The 23,227-nt window shown below is 29.2% G+C and overlaps 1 protein-coding gene across 1 annotated transcript; it reads right to left on the reverse strand.

Annotated features, from left to right (window-relative positions):
- Positions 1-1,555: 1,555 nt before the first annotated feature.
- LOC113383678 lies at positions 1,556-22,862 on the reverse strand. The gene is made up of 12 exons (XM_026621928.1): positions 22,521-22,862; positions 20,621-20,862; positions 19,264-19,471; positions 16,760-16,973; positions 16,557-16,693; positions 15,900-16,157; positions 13,769-13,916; positions 5,221-5,427; positions 4,293-4,476; positions 3,957-4,056; positions 3,440-3,585; positions 1,556-2,300 (listed from the first exon to the last, which is right to left on the reverse strand). The coding sequence occupies exons 1-12, from the start codon at positions 22,764-22,766 to the stop codon at positions 1,556-1,558; spliced, it is 2,835 nt and encodes a 944-aa protein (XP_026477713.1). The 5' UTR covers positions 22,767-22,862.
- Between the last annotated feature and the right edge of the window lie 365 nt (positions 22,863-23,227).

A 23,227-nucleotide genomic window follows, 5' to 3' on the forward strand; every position in this document is an offset into this window, starting at 1 on the left:
ATGTGAATAGAGATCAGTCGTTGTGTGCGTACTGGCGTCAGTGTTGTATGCGTACCAATGAAAGTATTTTAATTTTAATTACATGAAGTTCTTCAAACACAATTATTACATGATAAGTAAAGTTGCGAAAACAATATTTGTTTAGGCGTTTTTTAACATAATCCACTGTGTGAACGAATATTATAGAAGTTATTAATCAGCAATTACTTCATTTCTCTAATGAAGGTTGCTAATTACAATGACAAACCAATCATGTCATATTTGAAGTATGACTTTAATTACATTATTGTTTTTAAATATTATACATATTTTTAATGATTTAATAGCATATAACAACATATAATTTATAATTTATCATTATATAAATGTGTCTAATGGTTGACACTAATAAATGTGGGCATCACGATTGTTACTATATTGCTAATAAGCATTATTCAAAATTGTTATATGACGTATTTATTTTTACTTAAATGCCATCTTGTACAGTAGCAAATAAGTTTTACTTCAATCGCGTGTGAACCTTACACGTACTCTTTTTTTTATCCAGGGCTAAAACATTGATTTTACAAATTTATCCCACAAAAATTGTGATGTATTTTTACCCAAAACAATTGCTTCAATAATGTTGCCTATATTTTTTATAATCTAGTACCATGTCTTAATTGTTTACAGTAATTATGAAATCTAAATTACATTTTTCTTACTAATAATTTGATATTCATTATTACTTAATTTCATATTTTCAACTACCCTTACAATTAGTATAAGTTATAGTAATGGGCCTAAAATCATAAATGAAAATTTTTGTATATCTTCATGTTAAAGTTAAAAAAAAAAATGGTACGTGAAGTGCCAGCAATTTGCCTTAAGGCACAATGCCATACTCCACTAGTTATTTTCATAAATGATAGCGATAAGCTTAGATAGGTATTCATGTTTGATTTTGTTTTTGCTTTAGAATGTATGTTATGTAATTAGTAATACAAGTGATCATTTAAAGAAGTTAATGAACGTTATAAAAGTAAACTGGACTAAGCGATTTATTATTTTCTTTTGCACTATTTGAACAAGAACATGGTGGTGGAGTGTTACGAATGTATACGTGGCACTCATACATATGCATAAATTGCGCATAACTACCCCTTCACTTATTTGCGTAGGAGAGGCATCCCTGAGAGGAGTGTAACCGCAAGATTCAGTGTTTACTGAATTATTGGTTAGTCGGATGATGCGGTTAATTTGTATTAGTTTGAACAATTAATTCAGCTCATTTTGATTTGGATTAGAAGTGGGATTTAGTTCAAGTTTTATATTTATAATTATTGAAATTAATAATTTTACGTTTAAAAATGGTCTAAATCAATAATTCTAATATAATTATCTATAATTCTATACAGACTAAATATATAAAAATATTATACAATTGTCATTTCAAATATTGTTTTAATGATTTCATTACAAAAAAAATAACTAAAAAAAACATTGTAAAAAATATATATACATTGTTTTCTATTGTAAATATATAATTTGTCATTATAATTAATAATAAGATTCATCATATTACGTTTTCATAAGAATGTAGTTCTTGCCTAAATAGCTCTTCAATATCAGACACCAACATATTAACTAATTGGTCATCATTATCTGAATTCACCAAATCACATATTTGTCGATTTGCCTCTGAATTATTTAATATATAGGCAATACATTCATGCTTCAAATTTTCTGTTTTTAATAAAATACTCTGTTCATATAATTCATGCACACTATTGGATTTTAAAAGAAATTGCACAATAACTTTACACACAAATGAATTCAAATCTTCAAGTAAATATTTGTCAGTTAACATAAGAGCTTCCGCGGCCGACTTCATTGTTGCTGGCAGTGGAGGGTTAATATCATCACTTTCTAAATCCAAATATAGAAGTTTAAAAAAGTACTTCATCGAATCTTCTTCTACATTATCTAGATGTATAATTCCTCTATTTTCTAAAAAATCGCTATTAAGCATTACTTCAAAAACTTCTGATTTGTCTATCAATATCTTTCTGTCTACATATACTTCAATCCCACCATTCAAAATAAATGTAATTTTATCTTTAGAATCTGCTGGTATTGAAAGATCCTTCGATGGAATATTTTTAAAATATACTTTTGATTCAGATTTTCTTTTAAGTATTTTTGCATAATTTATGAATGCTAACAAAGCCCTTTTTTTGTGTATAGGATCATCAAGTAAATTTAATAAAATTTCTAAGGCGCCAAACTTAAATAAAATTTTTCTCAGAATAATAGCAGAGCTGTAACAAAAGTAGAACATTATTTTTAAACTTTTAATAACAAATAATATCTAAAAATGTAAGCAAGTGAACTTTTGATAACAAATGCATGATTAGCTTCGATATACATATTTGCATTAGTACTTTAGATTTTCGATTTATTGTCTTAAATAATTTATACATATATATTATATAATATACTCTCTGAAATATTTACTGGGATGCTTCGAATAAGTTTTGCAACATGTGCAATACATCTTAATACTGCCTTTTGTGTATACTGCATACATTGATGTAAGTATGTATACTTTTGTGCATTTTATTTTGACAATAAAACATTTATCTTCAATAAAATAGTTTCAATTATTGGATGGACACCCAAAAACAACTTCATTATATATTTATTTTTCCTTAGTAACGAAATTGTAAAATGTTTTAGTTAAAAATAGTACTTGTATTCATTTAATACGCGCTATGCGCCTTTCAAACGGACGCGCGACGCGACTTTCCCTCGAAAACATTTAATATCTTCCGATGTAACAGTCATCCCATCGAATTGTAAAAATAATTTTTAAGTAGATAAAAAAAGAAACAATATGGTTTTTTACAAAATCGATTTAAGTTGGGGCGCCCGTATGTAAAACCAATGTTAACAATCAATTGTTATTATTTTTAAAATAATTGCAAAAACATTAATTTTTTTTAAATTACTTCAGTTGAGTTTATAATGAATATAATAACAAAAAACAATACTGATCTGATCAACACAACTGAAGATAATTAACATAATGCAAAGGAAGATCATAAAAATTGAAAAAATCGGCAATATTTCAATCGTAAATATCAACGAAAAAAATTTTTTCCGACAAAATCCTGAAATACGTGTCAAATGATTTTATCTATAATATCTATAAAAAAAATTCAGCCAATTCTAAAATGTCACATTTTTTTTTTACCAAAATCCGCCCGATTTGTAAAAGAATGACCCATATATGTGTATATATATATATATATATATATATATATATTTATTTATTTATATAGATATGGGTGTATGTCTATATATATATATATATAAACCATACATTCAATATATAAATTACAATGACATATTAAAAAATTACAAATTTTTTAAGAATAAATATTTTTTCTGTACTTACTCAATTAATAGAGAAATATTCAGTATGTATTTTCTTCGCAAATCCATAGTTCCTAGACAAAGGATATTCTCTATTTCTCCAACGCCACATGCGGATTCAGCAGTAATTTGTAATTTGTTACGTAATTTAATTATCCTGTCCTTTATCTAAAAGAAAAATATAGTTAAAAGATACCATAATATATGTAAAAAATTTTGGATCAATAATATTCATAGTTTTTCCGGAAAAAAATCTGAAAAATTATTTTTTTTCGTATATAACCCCTTGGAAACCCTCAGACTAATTTTATTACATTTACATTTTATTTTAAAAATTCAAACTTCTCACACAAAAATTGCCAATGCACATACATCCGCATACACACACATACATCATTTTTTTCTGAAATACATATGTCTAAATGTTCAGAATGCTTTGAAATGTAAATACATGAAAAAAAATATTTTTTGCTACTACTATTACTAAATAGCCCTATGAGCAGTTAATAATTTCATTGCAACAAGATTATAATACTCACTTTAATGCATTGACTACACTCAGGTACATTAGCATTAATAATATTGTACATCTCTAATACTAAATCAGTCTTCAAAAGAGTTTTAAGATACTCTACTCGTCTGAAAAGAAGTATATATGTAAAGAAGTATATTGTCTGATAACATGGACTCATTTTCTTAAACCTAATACATATTGTTTGGAGACCTTCACATGCTGTTAAATTTCAAAAAGCATATTGTTACATCTAGTAAAATATATATAGAAAGTTAAAAAAAATTTTTTCAGTTCTAATAACCGGTAATGCAGCTCTGCCAATTTCATATAAAACTGTTGTAATATACTATAATCCACTCACCCTAATATTTCATTCACTGCATATATAACATATTTTATGCCTTGTGTTGATTCAATTAAAAATTTTAGTAGAGATATTATGGTTTCTGCTTGTGCTAATTGCGGTATAATGCAACCGTAGAAAGTTATTTGCTGTAGCAGCCTTACACATGTAAGAATGTCACGATTACAATCCTCTTTGGTTTCTAAAATTAAAAGTTATAATTCATTGAAATCTAATATGAAAAATATTTGCAAACAATATTATTTAAAATTAATAATTAGAAAATAAAATGGTAATGAGGGCTTTAAAGATTCTTCTTTCAAGAAACATTTTGCCTATTTTTTTTCAACTAATTTTATATGTTCATGGTCCTATTCTCGAATACTCTTTTTATGCAATAAATAATATTACAAAGCAGTTCTCAGCATTTTATTCTATATGGCACTGTAGAGACCACAAATGCCTCAAAATAATAGGTACTCCTGCATTGCACTTATAAATAAAATATGTGGAAAGAAAAACTAATGTCATTTTGAAATTATGTGACGTTATGTGCTTTTGATATACAGTTTTAAAGTTAACAGTATCAACAATTTAAATAAATGCTGATATAGGAAAAACTTTTTGACAGTTTTTGAAACTAACAGCACATTGAGAGTTAACATCAAGAAAGAATGTTATATTGATATATAAAAATAAACTAGTGCTCCGGGAGTTAATATTAGCTAATCTTCAGCATACACTTATTCAAAACATGTTATGTTACCATGAAAACCTGGTAATATAACATAGTTATGTCAACAGAAAATAGATCGATCAATATAACTTTTTTTTTTTTAAGTACCGGAATTCCGTGATAAAATTACACCCAGAAAAGACTAAATGGTATGACAACATAATTTCCAATTATTAAATTTAAATTAAAAAGAAATTGTTGAAGTTATACCAAAATCATTTAATGTTTCATCATCTTGATTGATTGTAGAATTACACTCATCTTGATCATACATTTCATCAATAACAGTAACTTTATTTACATCTGAAGGACAATAATCATCTACATCTAACCCCTCGTCCTTTGTAAAGTCGGCCTCCCCTTCATTATCGCTGCACACAGGAGAATAACTCTCAAAATCATCATCTGTCAATGAATCTGAAATTAAAATTAAACATTAATACTAAAATCAAATTATTTGTTAATTAATGTGAATGATTTACATCGAACATAACTAGTGGTGTGTGGCATCGTGCTTCAAGGCAAATTGCTGAAACTTCCCTAAGCATAACTAAAATATTGTATGAATTTTATAACGTGATCTAAATGGACATTGACTCAAACCACAGACGTTGCTACATCAAATTGAGAGCGATCACATTCGTTGGTGGAAATGCTCATGTAATTTGTTCGGTGGAGTAAAATACAAACCATGGACTTTGATTATAGCACAAAACTACAAATGTCTTCAAAGTTAAGATTACATAGAAATGTTTCAGACTAAATATTTATTAAAAAATTTTTTTTGAAAAAAGTTTTTTGAAAACAAGTGTGAACGATTTGGATGGTTCAAAAAATCATTCGATTCCTATTGATAAGGAGATGTGCTGATTAGATTTTGGCAAAGGCAGGTCCAGCCGTTTCGGAGATACGGTGCAAAGTGTGGGGAAAATTAAAATCGAGATTTTGAGAGAACAGAGCATCCAATTTGAATGATCTCAAAAACATTCAGTTCGTAATGATGGGAAAGAAGTGATGATTAGTTTTTGGCAAAGGCAGGTGCAACCATTTCGAAGATACAGAGCTAAATGTGGAAAAAAGGCAGTTTTTGAGATAACTAAGCGTCCGATTTGAATTATTCAAAGAACTTTCTGCTTGTTTTAACAAAATAATTGCTTTTGAGAAAAAAAATTTGTTTCAATTTTTTTTTTCAAAAAAATTTTTTTTCAAGATTTTTTTTTGTATATCGAAAATAACTCAGATTTTATTTTTAATTCTGCCTAAAGTTCCAATATACTTAGAACAAATAATTTGAACTTTGCAATTCAATTATATTTATAATAATAATAATTTGCAATTCAATAATATTTATAATTCTCATAAATATTAGACAATATTACAATATTTATAATAATCTATAATTCTATCTAATAAACATTTAATATTCCTCGAACATTTCGTTACGGTACGGGAAGTTACAACAATTTGCCGTAGGACAAGTTATAGTAATCGCAAAAAAATCGAAAATGAAAATTTTTATATATCTTTAGCTTAGAAAAAATGGATGTATATGTGTGTGCGTGTGTGCGGATACAAATTTTCGTCGACGATTTCGGGAACACGGATCAACCGATTTGAATAATTCGATTCACACATTATGTGTAAATTTTTTTGGGTTCTGTACCAAGATTTTTGATTACGGTACGGGAAGTACCAGCAATTTGCCTTAAGGCACGATGCAATCCACCACACTAGTTAACTTCCCGTAGGGCAAGTTATAGTAATTGCAAAAAAATCGAAAATGAAAATTCTTATATATTTTTACGTTTCAGAGGTTTCTGAATATTTTGGCATATCTTAAAACAATGGATGTATGTGTGTGTGTGTGTGCGTGTATGTATGTGTGTGCGGATACAAATTTTCGTCGACGATTTCGGGAACACGGATCAACCGATTTCAATAATTCATTCGATTCGTATTGATAAGGAGACGTGCTGATTAGTTTTTGGCAAAGACAGGTCTAGCCGTTCCGAAGATACGGGCCAAAAAGTGCCGAAAACGACAACTCAGTTTTTAAGAGAACGAAGCGTCCGATTTGAATAACTCAAAAAACATTTCACTTGTATTGACAAGATGAAGAATTGATCAAATTTTCATGAAGGCAGGGTCTAGCGGTTCCGGAGATCTAATGAAAAAAGTAAAAAAAAAATGCCATTTGGCGATCAAAAATGATCATTAGACATATGCACATTAAATTATCAGATATTTTATAGAGATTTTAACAATAAGTATGAATTTTGTTTACATTTCTATGGGTTCCGTACCAATGCTTATGCGTTAGACATTTTGTTTTTTGTTTAGACATTTATGCGTTAGATGCGCTTTGACATTTCGTCTCTATGTAGTTCAAGCAGTACGATTGCTTTGAAAAAAAGTTCAGAATTTCCAAAATATGTCAAAACGAAGAAAACATTTTTGTTTTCAAAAAAGTTTTGTTTTAAAAAAAAATTTTTTTTTCAAAAAAAAGTAATTTTTTGTCAAATTTATAGTTTCTCAAAAATCTAATTTTTTCGAAGTAAATTTTTTTCAAAAATGTTAATCGTTTTTAAAAAAATAATAATTTTTGGTACGGAAAGTTCCAGCAATTTGCCTTAAGGCACGATCAGGGCCGTGCCTGACAGGCGTTCATTGCGTGCACCGCACGCAGGCGGCCGAAATTAAGAGGCGGCCAAATCGTTACAAGTTGTTTACTGGGCAAAAATACAATCGGTTTGTTTTCGAAGTAAAAACAGTTTCTCTAATCTAATCTATCTAAAAAGAGTTTCTCAGAAATAAGAATGTATAAAAACTGATTAGGTTGTTGTAGTATTTATATACCTAGTCATCAGGGCCGTGCCTGGCCAGCGTGCAGTGCGGGTCGAGAGGCGGCCAAATCAAAAAAAGAACAAATTTAAAGGCGGCCATAACAAAAACCGGTAGAATTAAAAGTCTGATGAATTAAATGGCCGACAAATTGAAAGACTGCTAGATTAAGGGCGGCCAACTAAAAGTCCGCTGAATTCATTCGCAGCCGTATTGAAAATCCGCTGAGTTAAAGGGCCACAGTATACCGTGTGATTAAAAACATGGTTCATATTATAATCAGCCGAAGGCGGCCGTATTAAAACCGAAATCGTATCAAAAGCGGCTTTTTTTATCTATCATATAGCCCACAGAGTAGCTCCAGGAGGACTTAAAAATTTTAATATTACATATTATAATAATACAAGTATACTAATATATGATACAACAATACATAACAATATAATTCATAACAATACATAACACAAAATAAAAGAAACTATCAAATACTTAACGGTAAAACTAAATTATTTATGATGGAAATAACATATTCGCGACAAAATATCAAGATTAACTTGTACAGATGGCAATTAATTGTTTTGCTGAAGTATTGTGAATATCGATATCTTTATTAATTGAGTTGAAATTAGAGGACATTAGCACTATAGGTGAGTTTAATAGAGCATTAGTCTTAGGAGTAGGATATTTGAAAAACATTTGAGTTCGTGATGAGAGTCTAGGAACGTTAAAGGATAGTTGGTCTAGAATTTGAGGACAATCTATGGCATTATTACATAGTGGAATATTATTACATTATTACATATGCAGGAACAAAATACTATCAGTGAAACGACGTGTAGCAAGAGATGTTATGCAAAATGCATTAAGTAAAATATTGTGGTCGAAATCTCGTTCAGGGTAAATTTTGTGCGTTTTAAAATATAGATATTTTAGAAATTTTCTTTGAACCTTCTCTATCGCATCTGAATTATTGGTATGGTTAGGATACCAAATAATCGATCCATACTCCAGCTTTGAACGTACAATTGCGTAGTATATGCTAATTAGTGACAAATTAGATTCAAATTGTTTGCAGTTTCTTAATATTATTCCTAGTGATTTTTGCGCCTTGCTACATATGTTAGATATGTGATCTGTAAAAGTCAAACTAGAATCAAATACAATGCCTAAGTCAGATATTTTATCACACCTTTCTATGCAGGTGTCAGAAATTTTATAATCAAAATGCGTCGGAACGCGCTTGTTTGTAAAGCTAATAATTTTGCATTTAGAAATATTCAGATCCAGTTTGTTTTGAACACACCAGGAGTGAAATGAATTTAGTTGAGACTGCAATACTAGGCAGTCACCTATTGAGTTTATTTTAAGATATAACTTGAGATCATCTTCAAACAATAGATGAGGACAATTAATTACTTCCGATATATCGTTAATAAAAATATTAAATAAAAGAGGACCAAGGGTGGACTCCTGGGGCACACCCGAGCTGACAGTTGCAAAGTTACTTAAAAATCCGTTAAGAAAAACAAACTGTTTACGATTTTGAAGATAGCTTTTACAAAAAATAAGTAAGTGATGTATTAAAACCAATTTTAGATAATTTAGTAAGAAGAATATTATGATCTATTTTATCAAAAGCTTTACTAAAATCAGTTTAAATTACATCGACTTGTCCGTTAATGTCAAGATTCTCAGCTAGAAATTGTTTAATACATATTAGATTAGTAGTTGTGGAACGAGCAGGCATGAAACCAGGTTTTATCGATGGAATTAGTTTATTAAATACAATTTTTTCAAAAACTTTAGCAAAATTTGATAATAAAGATATGGGTCTATAATTAGTAATATTAGATGGGTCGCCATGTTTAAAAATTGGTACTATACGCGCGAACTTCCAAGAACTCGAAAAAGTGTTTATACTTAAGGACAGATTAAATAAAAATGTAAGTGGATTACAAAGAGTAGTTGAACAATCACTCAAAAGAGCTTTGTTTCCAAATTATTAATAAGTGTATAAACTTGGTGTAAAGCGTAACTCCGCCTTAAAACAAGATGCATGAATTTTTGAACACGTGTAAATAATCTACTTAACTATAAATAAAATATTAATTCATGAGTGCATTGCAATGTGAAAAACTATCGCATATTATTCAATTTTGTACAAAGTTTCTAAACATGTTAGTTATTTTTTATAAATGGTTTCAAAATTAAATATTATTGAACAAGAAACAAACGTATGTTCATTAAAAACATGATCTAAAATCGCACAAAAAAATTGTTAAAATAACTGAGAAAATTGTTAAAATAACTGAAACAACTCAACCGATCATTGACAAAAACTAATCAGCACGATTTTCAAATAGTACCTTTGAAATGGTTTTGGAAATTTCAAAATCGATTCACGAATTTAGACTATGGACGAAATTTTTTACACTTTTGACAATCCTAAAGAAACGGCTCGGTCGATCGTGAAGCAAAAGTAACCAGCACGAGTGCTTATCGAATGTCATCGATTTTTCAAATAGGATTGCGCATTTTTATAAAAAACGTAGACTAAAGATGAAATGCCTCACGTAAAAAAGTGCAGCTCATTTTTTCAAACTGAGCTAATATTTTAAAAATTAAAACGACTTGTAAGGTGGAAATATTTAGTTATATTTAAGATCATGATCTCTATCGGCAAAAAAGTTTTATAAATATCATCGTCAAAATATATTAATATGAATATTTAACAATTAAATAAATAAACGATTCGTCCGATCTCTTAAAACTAATCAGCACGATTCTCAAATGATATCTTTCAAACAGTTTCCGAATGTTTGAAAACGATGCAGGATTTTGGGCTAAAACATGCACGAAAATTTGTAAACTTTTCTGTTGATTAGAAACGGCTTGGCCGATTGTTGCACTAAACTGACAGACGGTAGTCGTTATCTAGTTACATCAAATGACTTAAATTTTTGAAATCGATTTACCCGGTTTTCAGAGAAAACGTTGACAAAAAATTAAAAATTGGCTCGTATACACACTTTTTTTTAACTTCCCGTAGGGTAAGTTGTTTTTACATTTCTCGACGTTTGGAAGGTTTCTGAACATTTTGGCATACTTCAGAAAAAATGGATGTGTGTGTGTGTGTGTATGTATGTATGGATACAAATTTCTAGTCACGTTTTAGGGCGCACGGATCAACAGATTTGAATGGTTCAAAAAACATTCGATTCTTATTGATAGGGAAAAGAGCTGATTAGTTTTTGGCAAAGGCAGGTTCAGCCGTTTCGGAGATACGGAGCAAAGAGTGCAGAAAATAGAAATCGAATTTTTGAGAGAACGGAGTATCCGATTTGAATGATCTAAAAAACATTCAATTAGTAATGATTGGGAGAAGTGTTTATTAGTTTTTGGCAAAGGCAGGCCCAGCCATTTTGAAGATACGGAGCTAAATATGTAAAAAATGGTAGTTTTTGAGAGAACTAAGCGTCCGATTTAAATGAAAGAACTTTCTGCTTGTCTTAACAAAATAATTGATTTTGGAAAAAAAATGTTGTTCCATTTTTTTTTTTAGTTTTAGTTTTTCTTGTATATCGAAAATAATTCAGATTTTTATTCTGACTAAAGTTCTAATACATATAACTTAAACAAAAAAATTTAAATTAGCAATTCAGTTTATATACTTCTTATAAATATTAGACAATGTTACAATATTTATAAAAATCTATTTGAAAACATTCAGTATTTCTCGAACATTTCGTTACGGTACGGGAAGTTCCAGCAATTTGCCTTAAGGCACGATGCCATAACTGCCTCAAGACAGAATTCCACTTACAGCTAGTTACAAATTTGGTCTCGAACGATTCAGAATGACTAGGAACATAGAGAGAATATAAAAATTACAAGTCGAGAACATATTTGATATTTTCCTATTATGTTATTTTCAAGGGCGGCCAAAAAATTCTCGCACGCAGGCGGCCACATACCCAGGCACGGCCCTGGGCACGATGCCTTAATTGCCTTAAGACAGAATTCCACTTACAGCTAGTTTAATTATACAAATCGGTTGACCCGTGTTCCCGAAATTGTTGACGTAAATTTGTATCCGCACATACAAACACAAATTGCTTCAAATGCTGGCTAATCGAACATTATGGAGCACAGTGCAAGTGTAAAGTGAATCGGACCAATTTATGCATTAGATGTAAAAAAGAAGGTCACAAAGTAGCCAATTGTATATAAATGCAGCAAAATGTGCACTATGCGCTAAAAATGGAAACACTGAGAATGTAGCCCATCATGCCGGCACTCTACAAGATGTCTTGTATGGCCTTGGAGAAAATAATGAACATAAAAACATGAAGATAATACAGCTAACCATGAATCATTGTAGAGCTGCACACGACTTGCTGCAGATGATAAAAGAAATGAAAATTGATATTTCCCTCTTATCAGAACCTCACAAACAACTAACTGATAGACCATGGGAAACGGACAGTGCCACCGAAGCTGTTATTAACTATTAAGGTCCTGTTAACTTCCCGAAGGAGAAGTTTATGTTTTCATCAAAAAATCCGAATTGCTAATTTTATGTTTTCTCGACGTTTCAAGCCATTCTGAATGGAATGAGACCAAATTTGGAAAAATTTGGAAAAAGTATGTGTGTGAACAGATTTTTTGCCGTAAATCGACGTTTTCTCAAAAATGGCTGGACCAATTTCAAAAATTTAAAAGCCATTCGATGTATCTCGATAAGGACTAGCGTTCCTAAGTTTTGTGCGACGATCGGCCGAGCCGTTTCTTTGTAAATCGCAGAAAAGTGAAAAAATATTCGTCCACGTTTCAGCCCGCAATTCTGAATCGATTTTGAAAATTCAAAAACTGTTCGAAACATATTGGTTGGGAATCGACCTGATGGTAAAGATCGGCCGAGCCGTTTTCTTGTAATGAGGCGTTAAAATTTTTTTTCGACGGTTTTCATGATTTTTTTTTTTTGACGGTAGTTACCATAGTCTTATAGATCATACTAGAATATTACGGTCCTACGACAAGTCGTTTAATTTTAGAAAATCGTCAAAGTTTGCAAAAATTAGTGTCGTTTTTTTGGCGTTTGTCAAAATTAAATCTTTCATCGACGTTTGCTCAAAAACGCCTGAACCGATTTCAAAAAATTAAAAGCCAATCGATGTATTTTGATGTGGATTATTTTTTCTCGGTTTTGTGCAGCGATCGGCCGAACCATTTTTTTGTAATTTGGAAAAAAGATTTAAACTGTTTGTCCACATTTAAGCTCATACTAACGAATCGATTTTCAAAAATCGAAAAACTGTTCGAAAGATATCATTTGGGAATGATACTGATTAGTTTTAGTTGAAAATCTATCTATGTAATTAACTGTTGAAAAAAAAATATAAGCCGATTTTTATGGAACTTTTTTTTGGCAATATATATCCTGGTCTTAAAGAACTTATTGAAATATTACGGCCTTATGACCAGTAGTTTAATTTTAAAAATTCATCAAAGTTTGAGAAAATAAGTAGTTTTTTTGACGGTTGTTAAAATTAAAATTAGACGATTTACTTGGTTTAACGCTAGAGTACTTGGTCTTAATGAACATACTAAACCATTAAAGTCCTACGGAAACTGGTTCAATTATAAAAATTATAGATTTTTGAAAATTTGCTTTTAGAAAATACTCCGAGTTAACGCGTTTGTTTGTTTATGTGTAAAAAATCCACTCGGATTACTTTTAAACACTCATAAAATAATTTATTTTTTATTGATTAAATCGACATATCGAGAAGTTCGTGTAACTTGCCTCAAGGCAAAATACCTATACCAACTAGTTAAACTTTGCACAATAATACAATATAGATGAAATAGTTTAAATCAAATCTATGAAATTTCTGTAAATTATATATCTAGTTACCTCTTCTTGGAGGTGTTGCATCCATGCTTGCGTAACCTGTGCTATCACTTTGTGGACTCCACAGGGCTTTACTACTATTGCATGGTGATGAAGGAATTGACGATAAATAATAAGTAAACTGAGCATTATCTCCATCCATCAATAGTCTCTATCAAAAAAAAAAATTGTATATATATATATATATATATATATATATATTGAATAGTCTTAAATTTGATGTTGATATATATGTTTAATTTGAGTTTAATATTCGGGCGTAACATCAATAAAAATAATAATTTAATAAAATAATATTTTTATTGATGTTACGCCCGAATATTAAACTCAAATTAAACATATATATATATATATATATATATATATATATATATATATATATGAGTAACTTCTTCAAGGGCATACATCAAATAAAAGGCATAAAAGTGCCTTTTATTTGATGTATGCCCTTGAAGAACTTACTCATATTTCTCAACATCAAAACTAACTTCTTTAACATATATATATATATATATATATATATATATATATATCTATATATATATATATATATATATATATATACATAAATATTTAATTTGAGTTATAAAGTCGGGCGTTACTTCAATAAAAATAGTATGAGAGATTTTAGAAATTTATTTAAAATCCATACGTTTCGGCTAGCATCTTAACCTTCATTCAGTGGCAATCAATTTAAAATTTTGTATTTTGAAAACATTATAAATCCATGGTATGAGTATGTGCACATTGATAAAATATATATTTTTTGACATCATAGATGGTAAATTAAGAATTAAGAGTTTGGGATAGAAATGTCGATTTCTATCAAACTCCGAATAGTAAATACATAGTTTCTACAACTTGTTATGTTATCATGTTTATTTGGGTGTTTTATCATTTGTGATGTTAAAAAATATATACTTTATCAATGTCCACATACTCATACCATATATTAATAATGTTTCCATGTGGATACAAAATTGTAAGTGTTTTTATTATTATTATTATTATTATTATTATTGTTTTTTTATGAAATTTCTTATATATTATTTATTTAGTTTTAATTAACCTCCCGTAGGGCAAGTTATAGTAATCGCAAAAAAATTGAAAATGAAAATTTTTATATATCTTTACGTTTCAGAGGTTTCTGAATATTTTGGTATACCTTATAATTAGAAAAAAAAATGGATGTATGTGTGTGCGTGTGCGTGTGTGTATGTGTGTGCGGATACAAATTTTCGTGGACGATTTCGGGAACACCGATCAACCGATTTGAATAATTCAAAAAGCATTCGGTTCGTTTTGATAAGGAGACGTGCTGATTAGTTTTTGGCGAAGGCAGGTCTAGCCGTTCCGAAGATATGGGGCAAAAAGTGCCACAAACGGTAGCTCAGTTTTTAAGAGAACGGAGTGTCCGATTTTAATAATTCAAAAAACATTTTACTTGTATTGACAAGATGAATAACTAGTTAAATTTTCATTAAGGCAGGTCTAGCGGTTTCGAAGATATAGTGAAAAAAGTAAAAAAAAAAATGCCATTTTACGGTCAAAAATGATCATTAGATATATGCACATAAAATTATCAGATATTTTATAGAGATTTTAACAATAAGTATAAATATTGTTTACATTCCTATGGGTTCCGTACCAATGTTTATCCGTTAGACGGCGACGCGGGGCTTACGCGCTTCGATATTTCGTCTCTATGCAGTTAAAGCTGTACGATTGCTTTGAAAAAAAGTTCAGAACTTCCAATACGATAGAAAATTTTCTATCCTAAACTCCGAAGAGTAAATACATAGTTTCGACAACTTGTTAAGTTATCATGGTTATTAGTGTGTTTTACCATTTGTGATGTTTGTGTTAAAAAATATATATTTTATCAATGTGCACATACTCATACCATGGATTAATAATGGTTTCATATGCTATATTAGGTTACAAAATTTTAATTTGATTACCACTGAATGATGGCTAAGATGCTAGCCGAAACGTATGGAATTTAAATAAATAAACTTTTAAAAAAACTCTCATACTATTTTTATTGATGTTACGCCCGAATATTAAACTCAAATTAAATATATATATATATATATATATATATATATATGTATTTAAATCAATCTCAGGCTACCTTTACAGCAGTATCACATTTTGTTTGATGATTTCGTTTAACTTTGGATTTTTCAGAACATGCACCCGATTTTGAATCTGCATTACATTTTGGGTGACTACTACATGTATGTTTACAGTTTTTGATTGATTTATCCAAACAATTCACTTTTTTTAAATAACAGTTCATAACTGTAATAAGAACCGTAATCAATCCATCTTCAACTAAATCAAAAATGATGTTTTTATCTAAAATATATTGACTCAGTACATCCAAAACCTGTAAGTATACAAAGTAATAATTAAATACTCAATTTTGTACAAACTCAAATAACATTACTTACTTGAAATTCTTAGATTAACACTTATACTTGTTAACACAAAACTTGTGAATAATTAATAACTTGAAACAAGCACTAAATGTCAGAGATTACTCTTTTTTTAACAAAATAAAATGTGTTGTTAATATGTATAAGTGTTAATCTAAGAATTTCATGTAAGTAATGCTTTCTGTAATTTTTTAATTTAAGATTTAGATATATATATAGTCTGTCTTTTTTGTTATAATTCTTTGTTTTTTTATTTTTGCTCTGATCATATTTATTTTTTAACGTTACTTTTTCTGTTTATTTTCAAACCATAGAACCAAGACTTCATTGATTTTGTTCAATATATTTACCAGTGATATTTTTCTCTTAGATGTAGATATAATTCCTGATTTATCAACAGACTTTAATAATACTCTCAAAGCTCCAGATGTTCTTGCTTTAGCATGCACTTTTATATCACGACAAAGTAATATAAGGCCATTGAAACCTAAAGGACAAAGGTTGTGTGATAATTATCAAATGTAATTTGAAATTATTTTATATATTTATTAACCTTCTTCAGAGTCCACCTTATTTATTAATGTTGTTAATGCAGTACTTTTGCCTAACATATCACGACACTGATCTAGATGACACAGATTATACAGCAATGTTAGTGCTAATTTGCTATTGAGTTTAATTTGTTTGCTTTCCTTGTGATCAGTATTTTCATAGTTTTTGTTAATTATGCCCGTTATTACATCTATTATTCCTTTTTCTGAACATATCTGAAAGAACAATTTTCATATGTATTAAAATTATATATATATATATATATATATATACACACATATATATATATAAATATATATGTATGTATATCTACATTTATATAAAAATAAGTCGGGTTTTCCTTCCTGACGAAATAACTCCAGAACGCACGAACCGATTTCGACAATTTTGCATTCGTTGGAAAGGTCTCGGGCTCCGCAAGGTTTATAGCTAAGAAAATTAGTGGTGCATCGTGCCTTAATGCAAATTGCTGAAACTTCACGCACCGTAATTGAAAATTCGGGTAATGGCATTAGTAAGAATTATCAGAATTATGCTTGGTTAAGTCAACGAGCAATTCTTGCCATTCAATGAAAAATTGCTGGCGATTTGGTGACATACCAATGATTCCGACTGGTCTTCCGTTTGACTTCAAACGATTGCAATTTCCAGTTCGCCTTGCGTTTGCAATGACAACAAACAATGCGCAAGGACAATCGCTTAGTGTTTGCGGGATAAATTTCAAATAGATTATTTAGAAAATCATTGTTTTTCACATGGGCAGTTATTCGTTGCCTGTTCACGAGTTGGAAAACCATCCGCTTTGTCGGTGTTAACGTTAGACCAAAAAAACAAAAATGTGGTTTACCAAAGAGCACTTTAATGAAACGGATAATTTGCGGATTCTCTTTCATTTACTTAGAGAAGTTCAACTAAAAAATACTGCATTTTTGTAATCAAAATAAATTCATTACTGTTGTGCAATAAAATCCTTTTTTTCCTTTTCAATTATAAAACAAACAAAAAATTTCTTCATCTTTCTCACAAAACCATATGGTGGCAGAGTTCGTCGGGTTTCCTAGTATATATATATATATATATATATATATATATATATATATATATAAGGTAAATGCACACTATATTCCGGGATAGTAAATTATTACTTCAGTTTTTCATTTTGATCGCAAAATAAGAAAATGGACAATAAATAATAATGGTATTCAATAGCACATCAATTATAATTTAGATCCTAACAAAATAGCACGATTTTCGAATTTAAATATTAGTTTTTGAAGCTGTAAAAAACTTTTGAGAGCATTGGTCGTGGACCCGATCGCCATTTCGTACTGCCTTGTTAGCTATAGTCAGATTAATGTGACGGTTCCGTTGCTTAAGGTTTTTATTCGATGTCGGTAAGATTAATCGATTCAAATTTGTGAAATTATTGATCAGAATTAATAAGAGATTAATTTTATAGTTAAATCGAGCACATATTTGTCAAGAAGTTGTCAATTTCATAACTCCCATAATTAGTTTCACACAATTAAGCCAGTGAACGTAATTATCTGAGTATCCCGCAATTACGAAAAGTAGACTTGAAATATTTTTAACTTACACATAGGGTATTTATACTAATAAGTATACTTATTACTGATAAGTAAGTAATTGTAATCGTCAAAAAATCGAAATTGAAAATTTTTACATTTCTTCACGTTTTGAAGGTTCCTGAACATTTTGGCATACCTCAGAAAAACCTCAGATGTGTGTATGTATGTATGGATACAAATTTTCGTCCACGTTTTCAGGCGTATCTTCGGAACGGCTAGACTTGCCTTCGCCAAAAACTAATCAGCACGTCTCCTTATCAATACGAATCGAATGTATTTTGAATTATGCAAATCGATTGATCCGTGTTCCCGATATCGTCGACGAAAATTTGTATCCGTACACACTACACACACACACAAACATCATTTTTTCTAAGGTATGCCAAAATGCTCAGAAACTTTTGAAACGTAAAGATATATAAAAAATTTCATTTTCGATTTTTTTGCGATTACTATAACTTGCCCTACGAGAAGTTAATAATTATTTAACAATATTTGTTATTGATAATGTAGTCCACACCGATGTGAATAGAATGGCGTTATTTGTTTGTCGATATCTTTTACAGTTGCGTCAAAAAACGACTTTGAAAAAGGGGCCACTTTCACATATTTTCAATGAAATCTCGGCAAAATGATGAGCTTTGGCCAAATGAGGATTTGAAATTTGGTATTTCAATTTTTTTCGAAAATACCTATAAAATGGCATGAAAATCTAGGCATCAAAATCCAATATCAAGGTGGGGCCAATTCTATATGGAAACACAATAAGACCCTTTGTACAAAAATTATGTGGATTGATTCATGAATATTTGAAGAATAACAATTATGTATATATATATATATATATATATATATATATATCTATGTATACCTTTTACATATTTGATTTAAATTTGGAACATATATGGTACATTACCTGACTTGCAAGGTAATCACTCACAGTAGAATTGTTGTCTCTCCTGCTCAAAGTCGTCATTGTCACCAGCGTTTTAAGTATAACATGTGCAAATCCCAATATTGCAGAATTCTTTTGGATTTCATGATATGCTAGTATTGAGACAATAAATTTAATTGTACCGACTGAAATTATATCATCTCTACAATTTTCATGAGTCCATAATATCCTAAAAAGTATAGTACAATATTTCTGTATTTACATTCTACATCATTTTCTCTTTCACATCATTTTTCCAATTAGTTTTGTATATACAATTACAAATATAAGCTACCTGATTCAATAATTAAGAGGATAATCTAGTGTAGAATTTCAAAAAAATCATTCGTCTTTTTGTTTCATATTTTAAAAGTTTAACGTTTTAAGAATGTCTGTGCCAGAAATTTTTTTTTAAATTCGAATTATTTTCAGAGATTCAGCTGTTTGACCATGACAATTCTCTTCTGTTTCCTTCCTCTGGCGAAATTTTAAACACCTTTTTCTCAAAACTGTCATTTTCCTTACGATCCCCAGGATTTCTAGAGTTCGACTAAACTGATTCACTTAAAATTTTCAGAGAATCTTCTTTATAGACTTCTCTCAGGCATACCCCAAATTTCCATCTTCACGATTTTTAAAAAAACGCATGAAACTCAAAAAGTGGTAAAAAAATTATCCTTTTTTCAAATAGTCTTGATTTAATAAAAAATGCCTGAATCAGAAGAATATTTTAAGCTGTTCCTCGAAAGCAATTGTTTGGCGTATAATTGACGTTTAATAATTAATAACAAAATCCACTGTGTGAATGAATATTATAAAATTAATTAATCAGCAATGACTTTCTCTAATGAAAGTTCATTTCTAAATGTTAATTACAATGGCAAACCGATCATGTCATATTTAAAGTGTGAATATTGTTTTTAAATATTATACATATTTTCAATGATATTATAAATATATAATTTATAATTTATCATTATATAAATGTGTATAATGGTTGACACTAATAAATGTGTGCATCACGAGTGTTACCATATTACTAATAAACATTATTCAAAATTGTTATATGATGTATTTATTTTTAATTAAATGGCATCTTGTACAGTAGCAAATAAGTTTTACTTCAATCGCGTGTGAACGTTACGCGCACTCTTTTTTTTATACTCTTGTAAAATTGATAAATAAATTATAACAAAAATGATAGTAATTGCCTCTTTTTTACAAAAATTTTTAAATGACCTAAAATTCATGCCTCTGCACTAGAATACCTCCTTAATGACTAATTGATGCATATTAAAAAAAGATCTCAATATATTTACTCATTAGATTTTATACAAACCCTAAGGCTCGAATGGCCATTGCAATAGTCGCCGTGCTTTCTTTAGGCTGTTCTATAATTTCAACGTAGTTTTGAAGGATGCCAACAAGAGCCCAAACCACACCAGCTGAATGAAAGTATTCTGCATTTTCTTTTTGCGTTGAAAGATTTGCAATGAGTCGACAAGCTCTGCATAATATACTATCTGAAGCAATATTTTTAATAATATTCACAAGCAATTCTGAAACTTTCAATCCGCCAACCTAAAATTAATATAATTGATACATAATTTAAAATTCACTAAAGATTCAAAATTTATTTCAAATATACAGAGAATAATGAATAAAGCCATAAAAACAGCATATAATTTTCCACGTTTAACACCCACCAAATACTTACAGACAGAAATAAATAATCATCCACTGAATAACATAATTAAAATAAAGAAATGCAAATTAATACACAAAATGAAATATGACAGAATCAAAACAAGTACAATAGACATAAATCAAGATTTATATGAACACTACACTAGACAACACAAAAATTTTCACATTGAACATAATAGAAAGAAGAAATTAAAAGAAAATGTCATATGGAGCGCTAGTAAAATATATAATAATTCTGAAACTATATCTCAAAATAAATTCTATTGATGACTGCTTATTATACTTTTTGATTATAAAATTTCTAACACCAGCATTGATATAGAGCACATAAATCTTTAAGTTTGATAGATGTAATAAAATTTCCGATTTAGGAGTTCTATTTGATTCTGGTTTGTTTTTCACAGATCATGTAACTGATATTTGTAATAGAGCACATAAATCTTTAGGTTTGATACTGAGAAATTGTAAACAATTTAAGTCTACCAATGCATTTCTTTGCATGTACTATTGTGCGTTCAAAATTAGAATACGGATCGATTAGTTGTATCCTGATCAAATCAACAACTCTGATGCGATAGAGAAGGTTCAGCAAAAATTTCTGAAATACTTTTATTATAAAACATATAAAATTTACCCTGAACGTGGCTTTGACCACAACACTTTACTAAAAGAATTTGGTATTCCTTCCCTTGCCTCACGTCGATTTATCTGTACAATTATGTTCTTATTTAAGCTTTGCAATAATTCTATTGACTGTCCTCTTATTCTCAATCAACTATCCTTTAATGTTCCAAGGCTATCTTCGCATTCACAATTATTTTTCAATTATCCTACCCCTAAATCTAATTCTCTCTTAAATTCGCCAATTTTACTAATGTCCTCTAACTTTAACTTAATTAATAATGAAATAGACATTCACAACACTTCACCTAATCAAATAATCTCCATCTGCACAAGTTAACCTTTTTATTTTCTTTTCAAATATCTCATTCTTTTATCTTATTCTGTTTATAAATAATATTGTTACATTTTGCATTATATGTAATTTTATCTTAAGCATTTTATGTTATGATATATTGTAATTTTGTATATATTTTAATTGTTATTCATTATGTAAAATAATTGTATTTTTGAGTCCTCTTGGAGAAATCTGTGGGCTATATATTTAAATAAATAAATAAATAATGAACTGCCAGTCGATGTTAACTTGATGATGATAAGTTTGAAAGGAAATTAAAGAAATATTATAAGGAAATTGAAGACGAAGAAGATTGAAAAGTTATATAAAAATATTTTAATTATAATAAATATTATACTAATAAAATAGGCAAATAAAATATGAAAACTGTTTTCATAAGATCATACCAGGCACATCTGTCTGACTGAGATATGAAAATAATATATATATAAAAATAAATATCATTTTAAAATATTAGGTTGTCAAATATCTCCCTTCCGCTTTTTTGCTCTTCGTTTATGATACAAAAAGGCGGAAGGGAGATATTTGACAACCTAATATATTTCAAACATACCGCCAAAGAGCAATTTTCTTGAATGCAGCAATTTCCCAAAATACTCAAAGTCAGATCTAAATTTTTCTGATTGGGATATTTTAACAAATCTACCAACAATTTGAGCCCCCCTGCCTTGTAAAATTGTTGAATTCCTTTGGCATCCGTGGTTATGGAATTACGAATTTTCAAAAGAATGCAATAAATTTTTTCCTTGTCTGCTGATTTTAAGCCCAGCAATAATGTTTTTAATTCAACTTCACACATTTTTCTATAATATTATGAAAGTAATAAACTCATTATAACAAAATATAAATTTGAATTAGACAAACTGCAATGACAATTGACATGTTGATTTATATGGGCTTGGTCAACAAAAATGGCGCTTGTCTTTGCATTCCCGTCACAAGCGGAAAGTAAATTATTGTTTTAAAATATTTTTATCTTGCTATTGCTTATAAATGTACCTTAAAGCACTATTTTACGATAATATTTATATAACAAATAAATGATAGAGTAAAATAATTAATGTTTTTTATACTTACTAGAGATCTTCATAGCAAAAACAATCATCTAAACGTGTAAAGATGTCGATAAGGAATAAATGTTAGCTGTAAGTGGAATTCTGTCTTAAGGCAATTAAGGCATCGTGCCTTTAGGCAAATTGCTGGAACTTCCCGTACTAAAAATTATTATTTTTTTAAAAACGATTAACATTTTTGAAAAAA

Source organism: Ctenocephalides felis, unplaced genomic scaffold (genome assembly GCF_003426905.1).
Source record: "Ctenocephalides felis isolate EL2017-DRISC unplaced genomic scaffold, ASM342690v1 CF-g0.4_SCAFFOLD_03570, whole genome shotgun sequence".
Taxonomy (NCBI): Eukaryota; Metazoa; Arthropoda; class Insecta; order Siphonaptera; family Pulicidae; genus Ctenocephalides; species Ctenocephalides felis.

Bases quoted from the DNA above. Each gene is read 5' to 3' on its own strand.
- LOC113383678 (XM_026621928.1), bottom strand. From the start codon at position 22,766: ATGTGTGAAGTTGAATTAAAAACATTATTGCTGGGCTTAAAATCAGCA. The intron at 16,158-16,556 runs GTAAATATATTG...GTATACTTACAG, and splicing joins CTAAGAGAAAAATATCACTG to GTTTTGGATGTACTGAGTCA. The intron at 3,586-3,956 runs GTGAGTATTATA...TTTTTCTTTTAG, and splicing joins AGTGTAGTCAATGCATTAAA to ATAAAGGACAGGATAATTAA.